The sequence below is a fragment of the Melospiza georgiana genome, chromosome 1, assembly GCF_028018845.1.
Source record: "Melospiza georgiana isolate bMelGeo1 chromosome 1, bMelGeo1.pri, whole genome shotgun sequence".
Lineage (NCBI taxonomy): Eukaryota > Metazoa > Chordata > Aves > Passeriformes > Passerellidae > Melospiza > Melospiza georgiana.
In genome coordinates this window covers 80,748,534-80,770,211 of record NC_080430.1, presented here as the reverse complement: position 1 = coordinate 80,770,211, position 21,678 = coordinate 80,748,534, and the positions used below count along the sequence as shown (strand labels likewise).

Sequence of the window (21,678 nt, the reverse complement as noted above, 5' to 3'; positions counted from 1 at the left end):
AGCCCCGGCGCCGGGCGCTGTGTCTTTAAGGGCCGGGGCCGGCTCGGGGCTCCATCCTCCCTCCATCTCCATCCCCTCCCGCCCTCCCCGGCCCGGCCCGGCGGCGCTGGGCGCCGGGAGGAGGCGCCTGCCGCTAACAAAAGTCTGCGGCCGAGGCTCCCTTTCCTCCCGCCCCGGGCAACAAGTGGCTGGCGGCGGCCTCCCGGGGGAGGCGGCGGCAGCGGCACGGCTGCGAGGAGGAGGAGGAGGAGGAAGGCGGAGCGGCGCTGAAGCATCGGAGGAGCCGAGCAGCAGCCGCGGGGCGGCGGAGCCAGCGCCCGGAGGCCGTCCCGCCCGTCCTGCTTGTGGATTATAACTGAGCCACCTTCCTGGCCCGGACACACCGGCTGGAAACCAGGGCGGGGTGGGCGCACCGATACATCGCATTTTTGATTCTTTCTCTTTTAAAGTTTGTTGTTGTTGTTGGGGTTTTTTTGTTTGGTTGTTTTGTTTTGTTTTTGTGAGGTGGGGAAGGGAGGGTGTCGGCCACCGCCGAAGAAGCGGAGGAAGTTGCGGGGCTGCTTTGGACATGTCGCCGTGAACACTTTGGGAGGCGCTGCCCGGGGCTGCACTCGGTCCGAGCCGCGGCCGCCCCGCGGCAGAGATGCTGAGCGGCGGCGTGGGAAAGCGGCCACGAGCATGAAGGCGGCAGGATGGGCGCCAACAATGGCAAGCAGTACGGCAGCGAGGGTGAGCTGAGCTGGGGGGCGGCAGGAGCGCGCTGCGGGTCCCGCCGGCCGGGAGGGGTGACCGGGCGGGGACCTCTCCTCCTCTTCCTCACCGGGACCGCTCCCGCCCCGACCCGCCACACTGTCTCCCGCTGCGCCCCTTAAAAACACCCTTTATTTTTATTATGTTTTTTATTTTTCACTAAGTTTAAACTATGTAGTTTAAGTGCTGTCTCAGCTCATGATGTCGAGGCAGCGGCGCGGCTTGCTGTTCGAAGGCAGCTCGGGGGTTATGGAGAGTGTTAACTTCGCTAAAAAGTTGTAGAGCGCTCTTTGTAATCTTTTTTTACTCGTCTTTCTATCCCAGGATCCTTATATTATGCAGTATGCTATATGACTGCTTCCTGTCTGAACAGAAAGAAAAAAATTAACCCCGGCAAGGGCTGGGGGGAGAGTTAATGTTCTCCAGCTGTTATCCATAGATTGTACTCCTGCAATTTCGCTTCAGTGAAACTTTAGTGGGCTTGGTTTTAGATATACAGGGCCTGATTCGTTCTTGTGGAAACCTATTAGTCTCGCTGGAGCTGCATCAGGGATGAATTTCAGCTGCTTTGCTTCTGGTGTGAAGGACTACTGGAACAGTCAGCTGGTGTCAGGCAAACCAATGGCAAGTACAGAAAGTTTGTCTTTCTGCCAGCTAGTTTTAAGCTTTCTTTAACTTCTAGCTGTCTTCTATATGAATCGCCCTCCAAGTATTTAGGCAACTCTGTAGGATGTATGCCTTCCCCTTGGCGTATTGGGCGACTGTATAGGATCACTGCCACCCCCTTTTTTTGGTTGTTGAGGGTTTGTAGGCGGAGAGAGGAAGATGATCTTGTGGTCTGCTCCATTCTTTGGGAGTTCAGACGGCAACTGCCAAAGAATACACCTCTTGAATCCAAAATATGCATGGAGATTGTGTAAAGGAAAGGGGAAAGATGCCACTTCTAGAGCAGATTCTGCAGTTCCTTTCATTTATTGCCAAATGAGCTCTGCTGTTTGAAGAGTTGATGAAGTCAGATGCTTTAAGCTGAAGATATTCTTCCTGTCGTGGGGTTTCAGTCAATTGATACCATCACTAGAAAAACTCCTGCATAAATAGGGTGAGCCTGGAAGTTGCAACCAAAGCCTCTTTGGATTCCTCCTGAAAGGGGAAATCTTAGTTTTTCACCAGAGTTGAAAGGGCCATCATTGATATTTCTGGTCATACTGCTGGGAGGTGTTTACCTCAATGATTAGAAAGTGTGGATGCATGCCTGATCTTTCTTGTGAATTGAGAGGACTGAGTGCTTCAATAAATGTACAATTTTTGGGGAGAGATGTGACTGACACAGAGTCTTTTGCAGCCCTCAGTGAAGGGGAGCTTAACTGTTCCAGAAGTACATGATAGGTGCTTCTGTGAGGAAGAGGAGGATTAGTACTACCAGGGAGTTCTTAGTTCACGTCTCTCCTCCATTCAGAGTGGAGACTGGATCCTGGCAGTGCACACTACCTGTGGCAAATGAATCTTTGCAGTGCAGACCATTACCTGTCTTGCAAATTAGGTGGAATAGTGGCTTAAAGTTAAAATAGACTTAAAAACTCCCCAAGCCCCATGACCAGAACTACATCATCGATGTGCATCGTAGATCGTGTTTCCTGGTAACTCCCATGCATCATCAGTTACTGAGGAACTTGGAGAAGCTCTCATACTAGTTTTGTTTCCCGAGTGATACAGAGGAGAGCAAATCTAAACCTGATAAAGGGAGGCTTTTTTTTTTTCCCCTATTAACTACTGGGGCTTTTGGTGCCTTTGGCAAATGAACCACTTCATTACTGTAAAAAGTTACTTTTTAGTAGGATGTGATTATGCTCCCAGCTGGGTGAGGAAACAACATTTTCTTTAAAAGCAACCTGAATATCCATTTGGAAGTTCATTGAGTGGCATCTCAATGTTTTTAGCCTCAATCTCAACAGTTTTTAGCCAATTGGGCTTTGTAGGCTGATGCTGCACTATGCTATGTCATTTTAGGGGTGGAGAAAAGTACCTTTGTTATCTGAGCTTCTTGAAGGCTGTTTTACCATTTGCTGCTTGCTGATATCTTATGTGGGATTTCAGGAAGACAACTTGAAATGATTTTTAAAATGGTTGGGTTTTTCCTCACAGCTTTCCTTCCTATCTGCTGTGGAACCGCAGAGCTTCATTAATTTGCCCAAATTGGTTCTCATCTCAGTGTTGAACAGATACATTGGGGCAAGAACAGCTCTTGCTCAAGATACCACTTCTAAAATAGAGAGCTTTTATGACCAGGAAATTGGGTGTTACATGGATTGCTACATTGTTACACTACCAGTAAGAAACTTTTTTTGAAATTCACATCTGTGCTGTGTATGCAATAATCTCAGGCAGCTAAGTGTTTGTGACTGATCACATAAACTACCCTGGACTGCCTTTATTTATCTGGTTGGCCAAGGCTTTATGGAATGTGATTTTATTGGGAGCTACAATTGTCATGTTAAGATGCACTGGACAGTTACATGTTGAGGATTCTAAATCTGTATATAGAGTCTGGTGTATAATTGACAGTGCCTTTAAATGTGTTTGTTTTCCATTTATTTAATTTTCTAAGGCTAAAACTTGCTCTGAGTGAAGCTTACATGTAAATAAAGTTTCTTACCTGAAAAATCATGTAATGATTTTTGGGATATGAACACAATACTTACTTAAGAAATTATGATAAATTAATATAGAAACAAAACTTTGTTGACAGGAATTTACCTGTTTTTAAATGTAAAATATTAAATACAAGGTTAATTTTCTAGTTTTCATTTGAACTTTTTACAATAATTGTTATAAGGCATATTATTCCTGGAAATTGTTTAGCTGAAAAATATGGGGAGCTTGAGATTTCAGGCTTGTTGTAATATGTAGTAGATTCAGACTGAAGTGTTAAAGCTTGAGGTGAATCTTTCTGAGTGTGTTCCAGCAGTTGTGTTTGAACAGTGCTGCTGATGCTAATAGAACACTGGAGCAAGAAATCCACTTTATCATGGAGCAGAACTTGTAGGGCTTTTGCCTACACAGATAAACTGATGGAAATCATCAGTGACCTTAGCAAGAGTCAAGTTACTGCTGTCTTTCACTTTCTTGCCATGGGGATAAACCATTCTGTTTTCTCTCACTTATTTAGCTACTTGCTCAGTTTTTAAATAAGAGGGAGCCTTGTGTCTGATAGTGGACAGAGCAGCCTTTTGTTGTAGGAGCTGTCAAAAGTCAGGTGTTCTGTTTAAGGACATGCCTTAAAATGTAACGCTGTTGCAGCTGACCAAACAAGACACTACTCATCATAACAGATAAGGGACTGAATTGAAGGATGTTGCCCTTTAACTATTGCCAAGTTGATGAGATACCTTGGCAGTGTTTCTGTAATGTTTCTGCCCAGAAAAACCTTCTGTGCTGGGCATGAGGCTGGGTGGGTGCTGATGGTCATGGGTAAAGTCCCAGCTGTTGGCATGGAGCCTTGGGAAAAAGTTAACTGGATGCTGTTCCTCTTACTACCTGAGGCAACTTCTAATCCTCAAGGGAAGGACTTTAAAACTGCTCCTGTAGTACAAGGGGATTGGCTTTGTTATATGAGTTGGAGGAATAGTCTGTGTTATTACATATGAAAGGAAGCTGTGGCATTAAGGTGAAATTGCTGCTTTGCAAAATAACTTTTCAACATGTCTTCTTCACAAGTGACTTCTTCATTAAACTGAGACCTGAGACCAGTCAGATTTGAGAGGAGCTAAATAATGGTACAAAATGTTGACAATACCGATGTTCAAACCAGATGAAAGAATGTCTTTTTAACAACTCTTTTAACAACTGTCCAGAATCCTGCAGCTGTGGATAAAACTTTCTTTGAGCCTCTCCTGCAGTTTCTCCATCCATGAACTGGTCTAGAGAGGATTGGTGACAATGAGCTCCACTTGATCAGTTAAAATGTATCATGAAAGACTTGATATAACACAGGAGCCTTGTTCTGTAGAGAACAGAGGATGGCAGGGGAGAAGTAGATGAAACTGTGGGAGACATAGGTGAAACAGCACCTTAGAGAAGGAAATCAACATCCTTTCTGAACCACAAGCCTTGTTGACAAACTTTTTCTTTTTGAATCTGAATATTTAATGTGGGAAGATTTTAATGCAAACTCTTTAGGAATAACTTTCACTCTGTTCTTAGTTTGAAAATGTTCCTTCTTCAGACTTTTATTTATGGTGTTTTCTATTCACAAACCACTTGGAGGGAGAATTCCGTGTTCTCCCAGTGTTCTGCTCAAGTAAGCACCAGCACAGAAACCTGCCTTTGTCATGAGATACAGTTGCTAGAAAGCACAGCATAGTTTCACGAAGTGTTAATTATGATGGGAGTCCTGGTATACAGTAGCTAAAACTTCCCAGGAATTGCCAGCACGTAGCACTGTGGAGAAATGGGTCAGTCTGTGTTCATTTTGGAGTAGGTTACCCTCTCAAATCTGTCCCTTCAGCTGGAAAACATGGTCAAGGTCTGCATTATAGAGCCAGGCTTTCAGACTTGTCCTTTTTCTTGAGGGTGCTGTTGGACACTAACTGATTGTGAATGCTGCCTTTCATTTCGAAGTAGATCTCTGCTCATTCAGTGATGGCAGGTGTTCTGACACACCTGAGGCTGTGTATGGAAATCTTTTTCATCCAAAAGCTCTGACATTCATAGATTTTGCCATATGTTAGGATTCTTTTCTTCACAAAGTGTTGTTGTATTTACTTCACATGCAGTGCTTATGTCAGCTGTGAAAAACAGTGTACCATGGTAGTCTTCCACTCTTTTGTTTAAAGAGTTTGTTAAAGAGTTGAATCATAATCATTTACCAATTATTTATATTGGTGGTTAGAATCTGTAAAGCCTTGTGGGAAATTTTAATGAAGGTAAGGGGATGGGAAAGACAATATAGTAGCTTTTACTGCATTATTTAATTACAAAATTGTGACAACCCCTGAGGTATCTTCCCTGTGTACTGCATCTTCAGAAGCAAGGGCAGTTTTTCTTTCTGGTTCATTATTTTCTACCCCATGAGGTTCCCAGAGTCAAGTGAAGAGTCTCATCAAGTTGGGTGCTAAAAGGCTCCTAGGCTGTGCATTTTTTTTCCTCAACTTGTTTTGATGTCTGAGTTGCATTTACACATTACTATTTGACCTGTTAAAAATGAAGTTTAGTATATCGCACTGCTGTCTTTACTGTTCTGGTGGGGTTTGTTTGTTTTTTTAACCTTAACATCCATGTGACCACCCTAAACATTAGGGTGCTGCTTAATAGTGCTTTTGGTGTTGCACTTACTTATGTGATTGTATTCTGCTTTTTGGTACTTGTCCAGTGTCGATTCTCCCATTCTCCTGTGGCTGAATTTCACTCACCTACCTTCAGAGAGATGAGACTTGCCTCTTAACAACAAAATTAAGACTGGAAGTATAGCACTATTCCGAATGCCAGTCCTTCAAGCAGTGTTGTTTTTCTTAAAAGGGAATTTGCAGTCTGACAGCGGCCAACTGCTCTTAACCAAAAGTAATCTTCAAAAATGCTGCTTATGATGTTCATATTTTATGTAACTGTCAACTGAGCAATGCAAAATGATTGTATGTATTTTGTGTTTACTCAGTTTGTCTCCAAAAAGTAAATTTGCTCTAAGCTCAGGGCTTATGTTGCATGTTGTTGTCTAGATTGCATGGCAGGGGCAGGAGGAGGGTCGGACACAGCACTTAAGTGAGCTGCTCTGCTGCTGTCAGTTTTTCATAAAACAGAATTTTCTTTTCTAAAAAAAAGACTAGCCTGTATGTAGTTCAAATATGTGTTTATGCACACTCACACAGCTACAGATTTGTGGGAGGTTTAGGCTTGTAAATGTTGCTAATTTTATCAATAGCTTTTTAGAAAGTAACTTAGTGACTAATATCCATGTTATTTCATAAATTGTTATTCTTTCATAAAATGCTTCTGGGACAAGGGAGGATCTCTTTTTTTTTTTTTTTTTTAAAGATAGATATTAGCTAACTAACTATACTCTAGGGAGTTGTCTTTGACTTGGTTGTTAGCTTTGCATGGTGCAAGATTAACTGGACTCTCTTCTGTTTAATTAAAAAAAAAAAAGTTAACTGGGTGACAGTCAGAGGCCTGAATAAACTTTGAAGCTGGGGATGCATGACATGGAAAGCTTCCAGCAGACCTGTCTCAGCTAAGGTAGTAAAGGTAGTAGGAGTCCAGGACTTGCATATCCTTATCCTTCTTTTGCCCACTCCCCAAAGGCATGGAAGGAGACAAGACTGCTTTGGTAACTTTTGTAAACTGAATTTGAACATCCTTCTATCAAGCTGAACTTTATAAAACCCAAACTGAAGTGGATACTATATCATTCCTTGTGAGGGGGGGGAAAGAATAGAAATCAACATGTATTCAGAATTGGATGAGCAGTTTTAAGTCTAAACCAAAATACTCCTCAGCAAACTTTGTTTTCTGGCAGTTTCAATCCTTTGGCCACTTCTGGATTCCTTACTTCTGTGAACAATTCCTAACTAGGAATTGGTTTGCTCCTTTCTGTGTCTTGTTTGTGTTAGAAAGTGATTGGCAGAAGGCAGTGGATGACATTTGAAGGCTGAAATGCACAAGTGGTTTATTTCTGCTCTTCATTTCATAGTTAGCTATGCCCTATTTTTTAATACAGGACATGTGCTTTGCTAAATTAGGACAACTATTTCATTAAGGAGTAGCGACTTCAAAAGCTGAAAAACAGGTGGTGGGCTCCCAATAAAATCTGTTCCTTGTTGATGAGAAGATTAAATATGCAAGACTTTCTATGTGTAGAGATGTGCAGCTTGTGATGGGATAGACGAGCTGCAGGACTTTGGTATTCAAGTACCATTTAGGTTGAGAACTCGTAGTGTTGTACCTGATATTGAGGGGGGAAAAGCTGTTAGTTCTGTCTGGTCATACCTCTCATTTTAATTCCAAATCTACTTGTGTCTTCTAGGACCAGCCTGGCATTGAGAGCAGGTTTGTGTGAGACCTCCTTAAAGGAGTTGAAGCATAAAGGAGGTGTTATCATCTTGATGTTGTGCTTGAGTTGGCCATGTCTGAGCAGATATTTCAGGAAAGGCTTCCAACTTTGTGCCAGCATCCAAACTCAACAAAAGTAATTTTTTGGCAAAATAGGTCTCTTCACCCTATATACTTTTGTGATCTCTGCCTTAAGTGAATGGGGAAAAAAATTGTTGTATCTTGGGGATTTTTACCCTTAGAGTAAAGTGAGCAACAGGAAGCTCTTTTTCATGCCCATGTTTTGGATCAGGAAATTCCTCTCTGCAATACATAAATTTGTCAAATCAACATCTGAAATCATGTGGCACTTGTCTTTCTGAGCAATTTGTGTACAAATGTGTGTAATAGTTGCAGTAATGCTATACTGAAGTCTTTTCAAGCAGCATTAGCTTGGAGGAAAATGTTTTAATCCTCTTTTCAGTGAATCTATTTTAAAAATTATCTCCCTCAATTTTCTTCTTTGCTCCTGTTAAAAGAAAACCAAATGAAATTTGCAGATGCTATTATAAAAGGGGCAATTATGAGGTTGGCTGTCTTTTTGTTTGATTGTTTTTTTAAGGAAAGAAAGAGGACTCTAAAACCACTGGCATAACATCAATGATGGTTAACTAGGAAGAACCTCTTTTGATCAAAAGTCACACAACCTTGTTTCACAGTAAAAATAGAATTTGTGTCAAGTCTAGTTGTCACATGACAAGTGCAGTCTTGTCAGCTCATGGGGAGTCCAGAGTTTTATTGCTTGCATGACTGAATGCATAGTGGAGAAGCATGCCATCCATTTAAGGCTCAGATACTATTTTGTTGCCAGATTGCACAAAATCCTCTTTCTGTGTAAATGGCTGCACAGAGAAGAAAAACTTGGAGATTTTTCTTAAATTGTGTAGTAATTACTCAGGGTGAGTGTTTTGTTTAAATCCTGTTCTTGAGAGATAATAATGCTATTGTGTAAAAAGCTGAAGACAAAGTGCACTTCTTTGAGAGGTTCTTGTGGTGCTTGTAGCTCCTGTCTTATTTTGTCTCTGGTGAAATGATGGCAATACTTGATCATGTTCATCACTGGAGTGCAAGACAGCAAGGCCAACAGCTGGTCACCAACAGATGTACTCAACAGATGTTTTTGGGATTTTTCTATAGTACCCAGTAAAATGTATTTCTATTTCCAGTTTTTCATTTGCCTTTGACGTTTTACAAGGAAGCTGCTTGTGGCATCAACGGGGAATCATAGAGTAGTTTGGATTGGAAGGGACTTTTTTAATATCATCTAGCTCAATCCCTCTGCAATGAGCTGCAGGTTGCTCACAGCACCTTCCAACCTGACCATTTATGTTTCCAGGGATGGGGTAACCACCAACCCATTCTACTGTTTTGCCACTGTCACTGTAAAATCATTTTTCCTTATATCTAGTCTAAATATTTTGGTTTAAAACCAATACCCCTTGTGCTATCACAGCAGGCCTACTAGAAAGTCTGTCCCCATCTTATAAGCTCTCTTTAAGTATTGAAAGGTTGCAGTAAGGTCTGACAGGAGTCTTCTCTTCTCCAGGCTGAACAACCCCAGCTTTCTCAGCCTGTCCTCATAGAAGATATGCTCCAGCACCTTGATCATTTTTGTGGTCCTCCTCTGGACTTGTTCCAACAGGTCCATGTCTTTCCTGTGCTAAGGTCTCCTGAACTGGATGCAGTATTCCAAGTGTGGTCATGCATGAATTTTTTAAAAATAAGGTTGTGGAAACAATAAGCTATTGCTTTATTATGTGGTGAAAGTTGTTGATGTACTATTACAAGTTGAGCTTTTAGAGTTTTTGAAACTTCAGGATATATTAAAAGAGGTGTAAGCAAAGCCTTGTAGCAGCAGGATTTCAATTCCAGTTAGCCATCAAGTTGAAGCTAACTGTATGCTCTTCTATGTCAAGAACATCTAGCAGCTGACCTTCCTCCTCAGATTCATGTATGGCTGTCCTCTTTTGTAGCCAACAAGCCTGGAGGTCCTCATCTATTTTTAGCATAGTTTTGGGACATGGGTGCTCTTACTCCAGAGCCTCTTGCTGTGGAATTTTTATGGTTTTGGTATACTAGACTGCTGGTGGGGTTCTGTACAGACAGTAAAATTACATTCCAGCCTTTTCCAATCAACTCTTGGCCATATTTTAATGTCTGTAGAGGCTGAAGTACACAAATCCAGAGATTGGAAGTGACACCTCTGGAGATCTCTAATCCAACCTGCTGCTCAAAATGAAGCCAAGTAGAGCAGGTTGCACAGAATATTGTGCCATCAGATTTCTTAGCACCTCCAAAGATGAAGATATTACAATGCCCATGAAGATATCACGATGTCCCTGAGCAGTCTGTTCCAGTGCTCAGTCACCCGCAGATTTTGAAAGAAGAAAAAAATGCTTTAATGTTTAAATGGAAATGCTCATATATTTGTGACTATTGCCTCTTCTCTGTTCACTCTCTCTCACTGAGGAGATTGTGTTCTTTACTCCACTTTCTCTCTTCTCCAGGTATTTATACAAAATGATGAGATTTTGTCTGAATCTCTTCTTCTTCAGAGTAGAGCATTCTAGCTTTCAGAGTATCTTTCTGCCTGGCCTATCTTTTTGCAGATTAGTCAGTTTTCAGTTTTGTCTCACTGTCCACTTAGCTAGACTTAGCTTCATCCATTTGTCTATGAAGGTGCTCTGGAAAACAAAAGTTGGGAAGCTTTACTGAAGTCAGAATGAATCACTTATGTATTCCCCTAGTGCCAGTTGTTTCCTTATTGATGTCTGTCAGGTTGGGCAAGCATTACTTCCACTTAAAAATCCCTGATAATGTCTTCCCATCACCTTGGCTTGGAAATATTTTCCAGGAAGCTCTGTCACTTATCCTGGATTGAGGTGAGGCTGGCCAGAGTGTGGCTCCCTATATTGTCCTCCAAGCTGTTCTAGAGACAGGGGCATATTTTGCTTTTGTCCAGTTCTCAGGAACCTCTCCTGATTGCCATGACCTTCCTGCAATAATTGAGTGACCTTGCTGTGACATTGGCCAGATCACACAGCCATTGCCAGTGCACTCCATTAGGTCTCATGGATTTGTGTCTGTCCAGTTTGGTTAAATGTTCCCTAGCTCCATCTTCCTGTACTTCTCCTGTTAGTTATGTTTAGAGAAGCTACTACTGGGCTTTCAGAAGCAATAGAGTTCAGCTGTAGCAAGTTCTGGCAAGTGTGAATGCTGTGTTGCAGTAGCTGAGTATCTCTAAACAGTACTCTGTAAACTTGTGTCTGGTTTTTCAGTTTTACCTTATATTATTAATGCTAAAAGTCTTCCTTTCTGCTGGATAAAGAAACTCACACTTTCTCAATGACTGCATTTTCTCTTGGCAGAGAGCAGATGAAATAAGAAGAATACTCCCAAGAGTTGTGGTGGTAGAATCTGGCTCTGTTTTTTTTTTTTGTTGCGGTTTCTGGCAGCAGCAGTGGTCTGTGTTTTTCATAAAAGCTTCTTCCATGGAGTTTTCCTTGCTTCAGGAGGAACAGTTAGCCCAGGATAACATTTTTTTGCTCTCCTAGATGATTAAGATTGCTACTTTAATTAATAAAGTTGTAGTAATAATAAATCACTTTTGCCATGTTCAAATTGATGTAGCCATGACTGGTAAAAATACTATTCTACTGGTGTAAAGGCTTGCTTCTTTCCATGTATTCTAGGATTGAATCAAAGGTGAGTTAAATCCCCCATTTAAGTTATAGAAGGTTAATATTCAAGTTTAGAAGAAATGCCTTACTTTTCATATGTGAAATGATGAAATATGGTTGTCTTAAATTTCCTTCTGAGAGCAATCACTACCTGACAACGTGGGTAATTTTAATCCTCTAAAGTGCTAGTAGGTGCTTCTCATTTAAGAGAGTCTTTTATTTAAAACTAAAGTTATGTACAATACAATGTGTTTTGGATGTTGCTATATCTGAAGCTACTTGGCGGTTGAATTTGCATTTTGATTTTAGTACCAAAAATCTACCTCTAGGGTATTTCACCTGTTAATGTTATCTATTCCTTGAACATTTGTTCTGTGTGGGAGAGGGGGTAACTTTCTAGAAAGGCAGAAGGTTCTGTGGTATCAGAACTATAGCCACAGTGCATGAATCAAATTGTTCCAATGTGAGATTTTAGGGGTGACTTTTTAAAACTGTTTTTCTTTCCATTTGTATGTATAGACTAGACAGCATAGTCCAGTCTAAAGTTTTCTTTGGCACTCAGGCAGGAGCAGAATATTTTGCTTATGTCTTCATTTCTCTTGGGAAATTATTGCTCTTTACTCCCCTGTGGGTGTACCTTTTGTTACCCTGCGTGGTTGTCTTTATGGAAAAACACAAATGCTTGTGGTGAGTATTTATTTCTCTTGCCAGGAAATAGTGGAACAAAGGTGAATGTGAGACTTCCTCTCCCTCAAACAATTAGTAATTTTTCCTGCTTTAACTCTGGTTTTAAAAGGCTCCATGTGAGTGCCTTTCTTGTATCGAAGAAATAATTCAACTGTGAATTGGCTCACAGTTTATCGAGAGGTTGCACAGAAACTGTGAATAAGGGGAAGGACTAGTTTCTGTTTGGTTGTCCAGGAATTTACTGTTTCAAAAATTGTTTTGATTTAATGGAGTAATTTGCTTCTCATAATGAAAGTCCATAGTATGGCAAGTTGTATTTGTCTCTGGAAGAGCTGAACTGTGATGACTGCCCAGCATCTTTATAGTGGTACATGTTTTGATGTCAAGTAATGAAGTGGAATTGAGCACCCTTATCACTTACCTTTTTTTTTTTTGAGCACAGGATTTGGTAGCAGAAGTAGGACACAGTGAATGTTGCAGATCTGTTCCATTCTGGGTTTCCCGATTTCATTTTGCCAGGTCTCATTTTCTGCTGAAAACAAATTCGTGCCCTTCTGTGGATAAGATCTCCTGCTGCCCTTTGCCTTGCCATGTCTGTCACTGAAGTGTAGGGTTTCTTCATTAAGTCCCTACTTGAGCAAAAACATTCCTAGAAAGTGAAGTTTAGCTTCCCCAGGATTAGAGTCTAAACCAGAACAAGTCTAGTCAGACACAGGAGCCTTTCACACAGCAGTTGGCTGTCAGTGGTTGTGTGGTTTGTGCCTTTTAAGCACCAATTAATCCTACCCATGTTTTCCTCAATTTTCTTCCTAACTGAGGTATCAGCACTTGGCTGAAAGGAGTGTGGTAGGTAGGACACAGAGCCTGGGCTTTTTGTTAATTGAGTCATACTGATAACAGCCTTGTTGCTCATGCTAGCCATCCATGGCTTTGAGAAAATGTAAGACAAATTGTGAAGGATTCTGTTGATTCAGGATGTATTTTCAAGCCAAGGTCAGGTCTTTAACTATGCACATGGGGGAAGAAGGATCGTCACACAATCTTGCCTTAACCCTGTAGATGCCAGCCAATGGGTGTGAAGTGTGAACAAAGTCCCTGTAAAATCAACAGAACTTGTGTACAACTTTTTTTTTGTAGACTTGACCACAGGTGGTTTCAGGAAAAAAAAAACCAAATACGTCAACTCAATTACATCTTCTAGAGTTTTGAGGCTTACAGCTGAAAGTACAAAGAGATGAAGCTGCAGTGGAAAGGTGTGTGTTTTTTCCTGGGCCATACAAGTGATATTAATCAGGTACCCAGTAGAAACTTGGCTAATAATTAAAAAAAAAAAAAAGAATGAATACTCTAGGAATAATAAGCGAATCTGCATCACTAGTGAGTTATCGGGTGAACTAGATGTTCCTAGTGGTGTGTTTTTGGATGATAGAGAATGGTGGAAGAATAGTGAATTACATGCAGTATTCTCTGCTATTCTCTTCTAAAGCAATATCAAAATTGAGTTTACTTCAGTTTTGAGAAAACAACCTTATCTTGTGTTGTACCTGAGCCTCTGTCCTTTGGAACAAGAGCTACTGCTATTTAAAAAGGGTTTTTTAAAATAAGGACTTAGTATTTTTTAAGTCCTTCTTCATGATGAAGCCATGAAAAGTTAAAAAAAAATCATAATATGTTAATTCTTGTATGTTGGCTTTGCATTGTCTGCCAGAGAGCTGAAGTCCTGTTTTAGTGATACCTGGACTGTACACAAGTAATAATACAGCTCTGCAGAAATCACAAATGAGAACAGAAATAGCTGAGCAAAAATATTCTTCAGGGAACTGGCCTTAATTTTAATTTTTGTACATATACTGGAAATGTTGTATAGTAATACCACACAGTGTTTTTAATACTTTGACCTTTTTATTTATTTGTGTAGTGTATCTTTAAAAAAATGGTATCTACAATTTCTCTGAGCCTCTAGTTCTTCTTAATATATTGTGCTAGGGTAATGGAATTTCTAAAACTGTAAGCTCTAGTATTCCAATAAGAAGCCTCAAGGAGGTTTTCAATCTAGTTCCAGTGAAATGGCTTTGAAAAGTTAAGGCTAAGAATATGATTTTCAGTGTTGTGTAACCAGGAATGATTTTTGTGATCTAAAAAGGATAGCTTATTTCTGAAATATTTCATTTGAGGAATTGAACTGTGTTTTTGTTACTTTTTAAATTTAAACTGCAATGTTCAGATAAAGACAATGTTCTTTTGTGCTTTTAGAAATAGATGCAAAAAACTAAGCACAAGTAATGGAAGAATGAAGTTAAGGAGGTTGGAAACTAGACCACTGTATTTTCCTTGAGACTGTCTAGCCACATTAGTTAGCCAGGAAAGTCATTACATCCTGGCTATCTTCTGAAATGCATTAGCTGAGCCCTGATAATTCTGGTTGCCAGCAGACCAGAAATCAACTAATTGCATGTTTTATAAACAATTTACCATAACACTAATGCTTGGTGTCAATATATATTAATGTGGTGCATTGACCTGACCCAGTGAAATGGGACAGCCCTACCCTTCAGTAGGGCATAGCCCTCTGGAAATCTGGTGAATTAAAATTCTGTTATTGATATAATATGTTCTTAGTTTGCTGAGTACCAGCTGCAATAAGCTGGGTATTCCCCTAGGATTGTTTGGTGGAATGTTCTGTGGTGGAGGAGACAGGCATGCTGCATCTCAGCAGTGGCAGAGTACCTGCTCTAAAGCGGAGCTGTGCAATCACAACTTTGATGAATTTTAATAGATTTGTTGCTGTCGTCCATTCAATAAAGGGCTAACTTGGATTTTTCTCTTGTGCAATAGTTAAAAAGAAGTACAGTAACTTAATATTATCTTTCCTGTTTGGTAATAGTCCAGGGCATCTCAAGGGCCTGGCACATCAGGTGATCGCCAAGGAAGTTGGAAAGAGTATCACTGGTTTTTGGTTTTTTTTCCCTGCAGATTGACTCTTTACACTAGTCATAAGAAAACTTCTCTAAAGAGATTGCATCAGTTGTGAAGAATAAATGGACAACTTTCCCTATCTTATGTTTTGTCAATGATTTGCCACTTAAACAAGGATTTATTCTGAAGGGTAATAGATTTATGATTTGGTAACACTGTATGGATAGATAACACCATTTAGATAACTGACACAAAGGTTTTCAAAAGTATTTTAAAGAGAGTTTGCCGCTTGAATTACTTCCTGTGCTATCTTGCTATCCAAACTAGTATGCCAGCTCTGTGACCATGCTGGAAGCAATTAAGGATAAGTAAGAAAGATGCTACCATTGTTCCAGGTAGGGCTTTGAATGTTTGAATGAAGAATATATACAGATCAGGTAAGGAATCGATCTAGAAGCTGCCAGAGGAATTTGTTTGTAGTTTTGGGTCAAATCTGGTATTTCTCCTTCAGGAGCTGCCTCTTAAATTGCTTCTCTGCAGCTATAAGCAAACTCCAGTCTAAGTTTAGTCTGGATTCACCTTAATATCTTCTGAGAGATGAGCATCAGTTGTCTCTGATACTCTGATCCTTATTAGATCCTTAGAGTCAGTAAGTCCAGTTGCCTGCTGCCCTCTTGTAAAGCCTGTCAACAGTTCCTTATAGCTCAGTAGCTCTGTGCAAAGCCAGTAAAGCCTTGGGCATGCTCCCACGTGCAGATGGTTGGGTGGTGGCAGCAGCTGCTGGACTCTGTGCAGCTCAGGTAGTACTTTTTTCTGTATTGGTGTCATTCAGACTGGTCAGAAGTTTTTAGCATCCTGAAGAATTTTCCATTACACTTCCTAATCACTTTTGAGTAAATTATGAAGTGAATAAGAGGTTATTCTTCCTTTGCTTAATGGCACGGCTGTCTCTTGAGTATTTCTGTTCTGCTGTGCCGTTTTGAGGAGCAGTATGGGAGAGTGGGCACTGCAAGTGCTTGTGTTGTTTTGGAAATGCTTCTTGGGATCCAGACAAAAAGTAATGTCTGGAATATTTCTGTTTATTGTCTGTGAGAGGCACAGGAAATGGGAAAGGCCAACTAAATTATAGCAGCCAGCAAACACTCCTCTGAAGCAAAAGAAAATTTAGGAGTGACAGAACTGGGCCTTGCTGCCCACTGGGTCTGTGTTGCACATTCCTCATAAATCTAGTGACAGAACTGGATCAAGGCTCCTTCATCCTAGAACAACAGAGAGGAAATGAAGTTAGAGTTTCAGCACTAGTTTATCAACTAGAAAAGGGAGAAACATTTACTTCTCTCACCCCAAATATCCATAATCTGTAGGTGAGTTCTCAAGAAGGTACCAGACCTGCAGGAAAGCTTGTAGGCAGAATTTTCTCCACTTTCACTTAGAATAAATGGTCATTATTTGGACATTATTTTCTTTTGCTAGTTAGAGTTGCAGATGAAAGTGGAGAGTGCTAAAGACAGATATTCTAAGTGAGGAAATTACTGTAAAATACTGGATAATCCTGTACTATTCCAACTAATTTCCAACTTCTCCTGTGTTGCTGTAAAGATAAGTAACCTACCAAGTTTGCAAGTCCTCTCACCTCAAGGCAAAGATGTTTGCATTTTCAGCCTTCTCTTTTCTTGCAGCCTAAACTGTCCAATTTTTAGCTTAAACAGATCTGTGAAAAAAAATTAAATCCGGGCATTTGGCCACAGTAAACAAACGAGAATTGCTGTTTCTTTGAATGTTTAATAGCAGTAAGATAAATTGTTCCAAAGTACTTTATGCCTCATTCATAGCAAAGATCTACCTTTATCTTAAAATATTGTTTGCACATGTAATGAAAAAATGCTATTTAGACTTGAACATCTTTATTTTTGGTTAATCTAAACTTAAATGGTGATTGATTCCTTCGGATTCATTGTCATGCTTTCTGCTAACCCAGGATGTGTCCTTGACCTGTGAGAATGTGCTGCTGTGGGGCTGCTTGCCTTTCTTTGTGCCGTGGCAATTGAGGTTTTGTCCTTCAGAGCAGTACTTTTTTTGTATGGGTTCTCATTGGAAAGGGACTCTTCATGTTGTGCTGTTGTATTTGTCATGGAGTTAAATCCTAACCCTTTGCTTTTATCCTAAGAAATGTTGTGCATTGTTTGTGTAGGTGATGATCATCTGGCCAGGCTGACAGCCCAAGGGTTTGCGCAGTATTTCTGTGTCCCCGCCATGATTTAAATTAAAATCTCTGTGGCAGCTATCAGCAGTGGCAGAAGTAGGAATCAGAAGAAAAGGGCTGTGTGGGCAAGACTGCTTTCTCTGAAGACACTCCTGGGAGAGCCTTTGTGTAGAACCTTAAATACATGAACTGGCTGACGTGAGACCCCGGTAGCCTGGTGAACCTTCATGACTTATGAGCAAAGAATAGTTTAATGGAATCATGTCAAGAGGTAAAAGACAGAACCTGCAAGCTAGAATTGTACATTCTAGAAGTGTGCCTGGTATCTGAAGCAAGAATAAGAGATAAGTGGGTGCTCTTTTCTTATTAGGTCTTCATTGCTCCTTATTTGAAATACTACAATTCTCTTGACTACAGTTGTCAGTAGAAGTGAAAAGCTGAAGTCATATTTTGTGTTAGAAATGAAATCCTGCAAATTGTTATCGTTCATCACTATAGTTTAGTTAAAAACATTTGTTTCTGACACCTTGTGGTTGAGCCTTAGAGCAGCAGCAATATGAGAAGTTTTATTAAGAGAGAATTTTTTCCTTGCTGTTTAGTCACAGAATGGCCTGGATTGGAAGGGGCCTTAAAGATCATGTAGTTCCAACCCCACTGCCATGGACATGGACACCCTTTGCTCACCGGATTGCTCACACCTCCATCCAACCTGTCCTTGAACACTTCCAGGGATGGGGCACCCACAGCTTCTCTGGGCAGCCTCACCACCCACACAAGAATATCTTGCTAATATCTAACCTAAATTGCTCTCAGTCTGAAACCATTCACCCCTGTCCTGTTACTACCTGCCTTTGTAAAAATCCCTCTCCATTTTTCTTGGGAGCTCCCTTCAGGCACTGAAAGGCCACACCTAGGTCACCCCAAAGCCTTCTCTTTCCCAATCTTAACAAACCCTACTCTCTTCGCCTTTTGATTTGATGGGTGGGATGTTAGAAAGATAGAGCTGCTTTTCTAGCCCTGTTCCATTAGTGCAGCCTTGCTGAGTGACAGTGTATTAACCTACTTGTGTGATCTGCTCCTCTCATAATGACAAAATTAATCGAAGCTCCATGAATTTGCAGTGAACTATGAAAGTGAACTGAATTGGCAGTGAACTCTTCTAGGCTTCTGGAATTGGAGTTTTTGTCACATGTATAGTACATCTCTAACTATTGGATTTACGGACCATAAGAAATAAAGCTGCATTTTTTCCAAGCTTTTTATTTTTCCTGCATAAGCATTTTTATTATTCATCTGTTTTTAATAGCTCTCAATAAGGGATGGGTTTTATATTTACAGTAAAAGCTTTGAAGCATATAATTGTTTGAGTTCATCTTACCCTGAAATAGCTTATTCTGAAATACTTTGTTTGTATCACCCTGTACTGTAGCTCCAAACCCTGACTTGGACTTGGTGGGTCCAACTGGGACAACTCTCACTGAGAATGATGGTGAGTCTAAGCATCTGTTTGCTTTTAGAAAGTATCCTTTTTCTTCTGGAAGTCTCTATTTCAGTACAATGAGACTACCTTTTAGACAGAGGGTGAACCCAGAGGGAAAGCAAATCTGCCTGCTGGGTACAGCTGTAAGCCCCCATAGTTTAAGTTCCCCAGAGGAAAGGGCATTTTCAAATTTAGTCTGTAATAGTTCCCTTGATCAGGTAAGATACCATTGGAGAATCCTTTTGTTGCTAATTTAATTGTCTAAACTGTGACCCTCATCTGTGTAGAAGCTTTGCACAGGAAGAAATTCCATTGCTAATGGACACTGCTTCTTCAGCAAATTTCTAAAGTTGGTCTGGTCTGTGAATTTCAAATAACTTGTGGAGAATTCCTTTATGGACTTGAAGCCATTCCAGGGGTTTGAAAAAAGAATAGAATTGTGGTGTCTGTTTCCTCCTTTGTAAGGATAGAAGACAGGCAAATGGACACATTTACTGTCTGTGATTATTGGCAGAATCCTGCAAAAAGCAGATTTTGTAGCTTGACAACAGCTGTGACTCAAAGCTGCCTAACTTGCTTGTCTCTGTTTGTAATTATCTAATCCTGCTTAGGCTTTTTTTTCCTGAATACTGGTTTTTGTATAGTGAGCATTTCCTGCAGACTGAGGGCCTTTTGCATCACTAGGTAGGATGCTTCAGGTCTAAACAAATATGTGGTATTAATGTCTTGATTTCTTCAGACTTGTTCTTTAGGTTGTATTTCTCTTAAAGCCTAATAAGGACTGTTGCTGTCTTCTGGTCTATGCTCTTAAAAGAAGAACGCTAAGTAACGAAATATTTTAGTTTCTTTACTAAAAGTTGAATATTGTCAGCATCTGCCACTCTTTGTCAAGAATTCTTGATATCATCTTGTTTGTTTGTGTTTGTGTCTCCTGGCATGAACAGCTTCTGATAGCTGGATGTCAGATACCCACAGGCAATATGGCTCTGCTTCCCATGTCAGGGAATCTGCTGGATGCTCTGGATTAAATGGAGCAACTTGGACTTAGAAACACTGACTGTTCATCTTAAATTGGCAAACAACTCTAAAAGGTGATTCAAATGGGGGGAAACTTGTTCAGGGTAGGCAGAGAGGAAATGCAATGAATTTTAGGTATACTATTGATCTTGTAATTCTGGAAATAGAGAAGCAATTCAACTACTTTTAAATTAAATGCCATGTCTTTATTAAAAGACAAAGTACTTGCATGACTTATCTGTTACTGATTGATTCATATAGAAAATAAAGTTTTAATAAAAGCTGTTATGAGAATTGCCAGGGTTAGTTCCAAAAAGTAATAGTGAGATGTGGTTCTCGCTTCATATATAAATCCAGAATTGTTAAGAAACAATTAGAGGAGTGACTGAGGTCACTTAGTTTGTTCACCATGGAGGAGCTTAAGGAGGATCTCACTGCAGTTACAACTTCCTCATGAGGGGAAGAGGATGGGCAGGCACTGATCTCTTCTCTTCTCTGTGCTGACCAATGACAGGATCCAAGGGAATGGCCTGAAGTTGTGTCAGGGGAGGTGTAGGTTGGATATTAGCAAAAGCTTCTTCACCCAGAGGGTGTTTGGACACTGGAGCAGTTCCTCAGGGAAGTGGTCACAGCACCAGCCTGACAAAGTTGAGGAAGCATTTGGACAATAGTCAAGCACATAGTGTGATTCTTGGGGAATCTTGTGCAGGGCCAGGAGACAGACTGATGATCCTTACGGGTGCCTTTCAAACTAGGATATTCTGTGATTCTATAGCACATGGAAAATGACAGCCTAAAGGTGTAGCAGTGTGGCTAGGTCTTCAGAAATTTTTTCAAGCATGCATTCAGACTTCCTGCCATGAGAAAAACAAGGTAAATATTATGCTAGTGTTAAAAGCAAAACATAATATTTTGTTTTGTTTTCTGCTTAGTTATGGCTTCTGTTAGAGGGTCCTTGCTTGGAGACTTGCTTTTGTTATGAGGTTTCTGTTGATGTTCTTGTCCAAGTTATCTACAGCAGGTACAGGACCCCAAAGCTTAAGCAGTCCTTCTAGGCATTTTAAGACTTCTGCTATTCAAATTGACAGCAGTCTGTGTGAAGTCCTGATAGTAATTTGTTGTCATTCCTAGGAATTTTCTTATTCAGTTGTGCAACTGACCAACACATCAAATGTTATTTATTTATCATGGTTGCTTCTTTTTTTAATACGTTTTTTCCTCCAGGTGGCCAGGAGGGCCAATGGCACCCTGGCCTGTATCATTAATAGAGTGGCCAGCCGGACAGGGCAAGGACAGGGCAGTGATTGTCCACCCCCCCAGCACTGGTGAGGGCACACCTTCAATCAAGTGTTGGGACCCTCACAACAAGAAAGACATTGAGGTGCTGGAGGGGGTCCAGAGAAGGGAAACAGCTGGTGAAAGGAACACAAGTCTTATCAGGAGCAGCTGTGGGAGCTGGGGTTGTTTAGTCTCAAGAAAAGCAGGCTCAAGGGGGGACCTTACTACTCTCTACAACTGCTTGAAAGGATGGTGGAGTAAGGTGAGTGTTGGTCTCTTCTCCCAGGTAACAAGTGATAGGATGACCTCAAGTTGTGCCAGAGGTAGTTTATATTGGATATTAGGCAAAATTTCTTCACAGAAAGAAATGTCAAGCCATGGAATAGGATACCTAGGGAAGTGGTTGAGTCTTCATCCCTGCAGATATTTAAAAGATGTGTAGATGTTGCACTTGGGGATATGGTTTAGTACTAGGCTTGGCAGTGTGAGGTTCATGGTTGGAGCTGATAATCTTAAAGGTCTTTTCCAATTTCTAAATGATTGTATGTTTTTGTGGTGATATGGATAACTACATGGACCCCAGTATT

The 21,678-nt window shown here is 40.7% G+C and overlaps 1 protein-coding gene across 1 annotated transcript in view; it reads left to right on the top strand.

The window, feature by feature from the left end:
- The first annotated feature begins 566 nt into the window (after positions 1–566).
- FBXL7 (F-box and leucine rich repeat protein 7) overlaps positions 567–21,678 on the top strand; it is a 172,163-nt gene continuing 151,051 nt past the window's right edge. Inside the window, exon 1 of the mRNA XM_058029387.1 lies at positions 567–729. Within this exon, the coding sequence (XP_057885370.1) occupies positions 693–729 (37 nt within the window). The 5' untranslated portion in view covers positions 567–692. The remainder of the gene's footprint in view (positions 730–21,678) is intronic.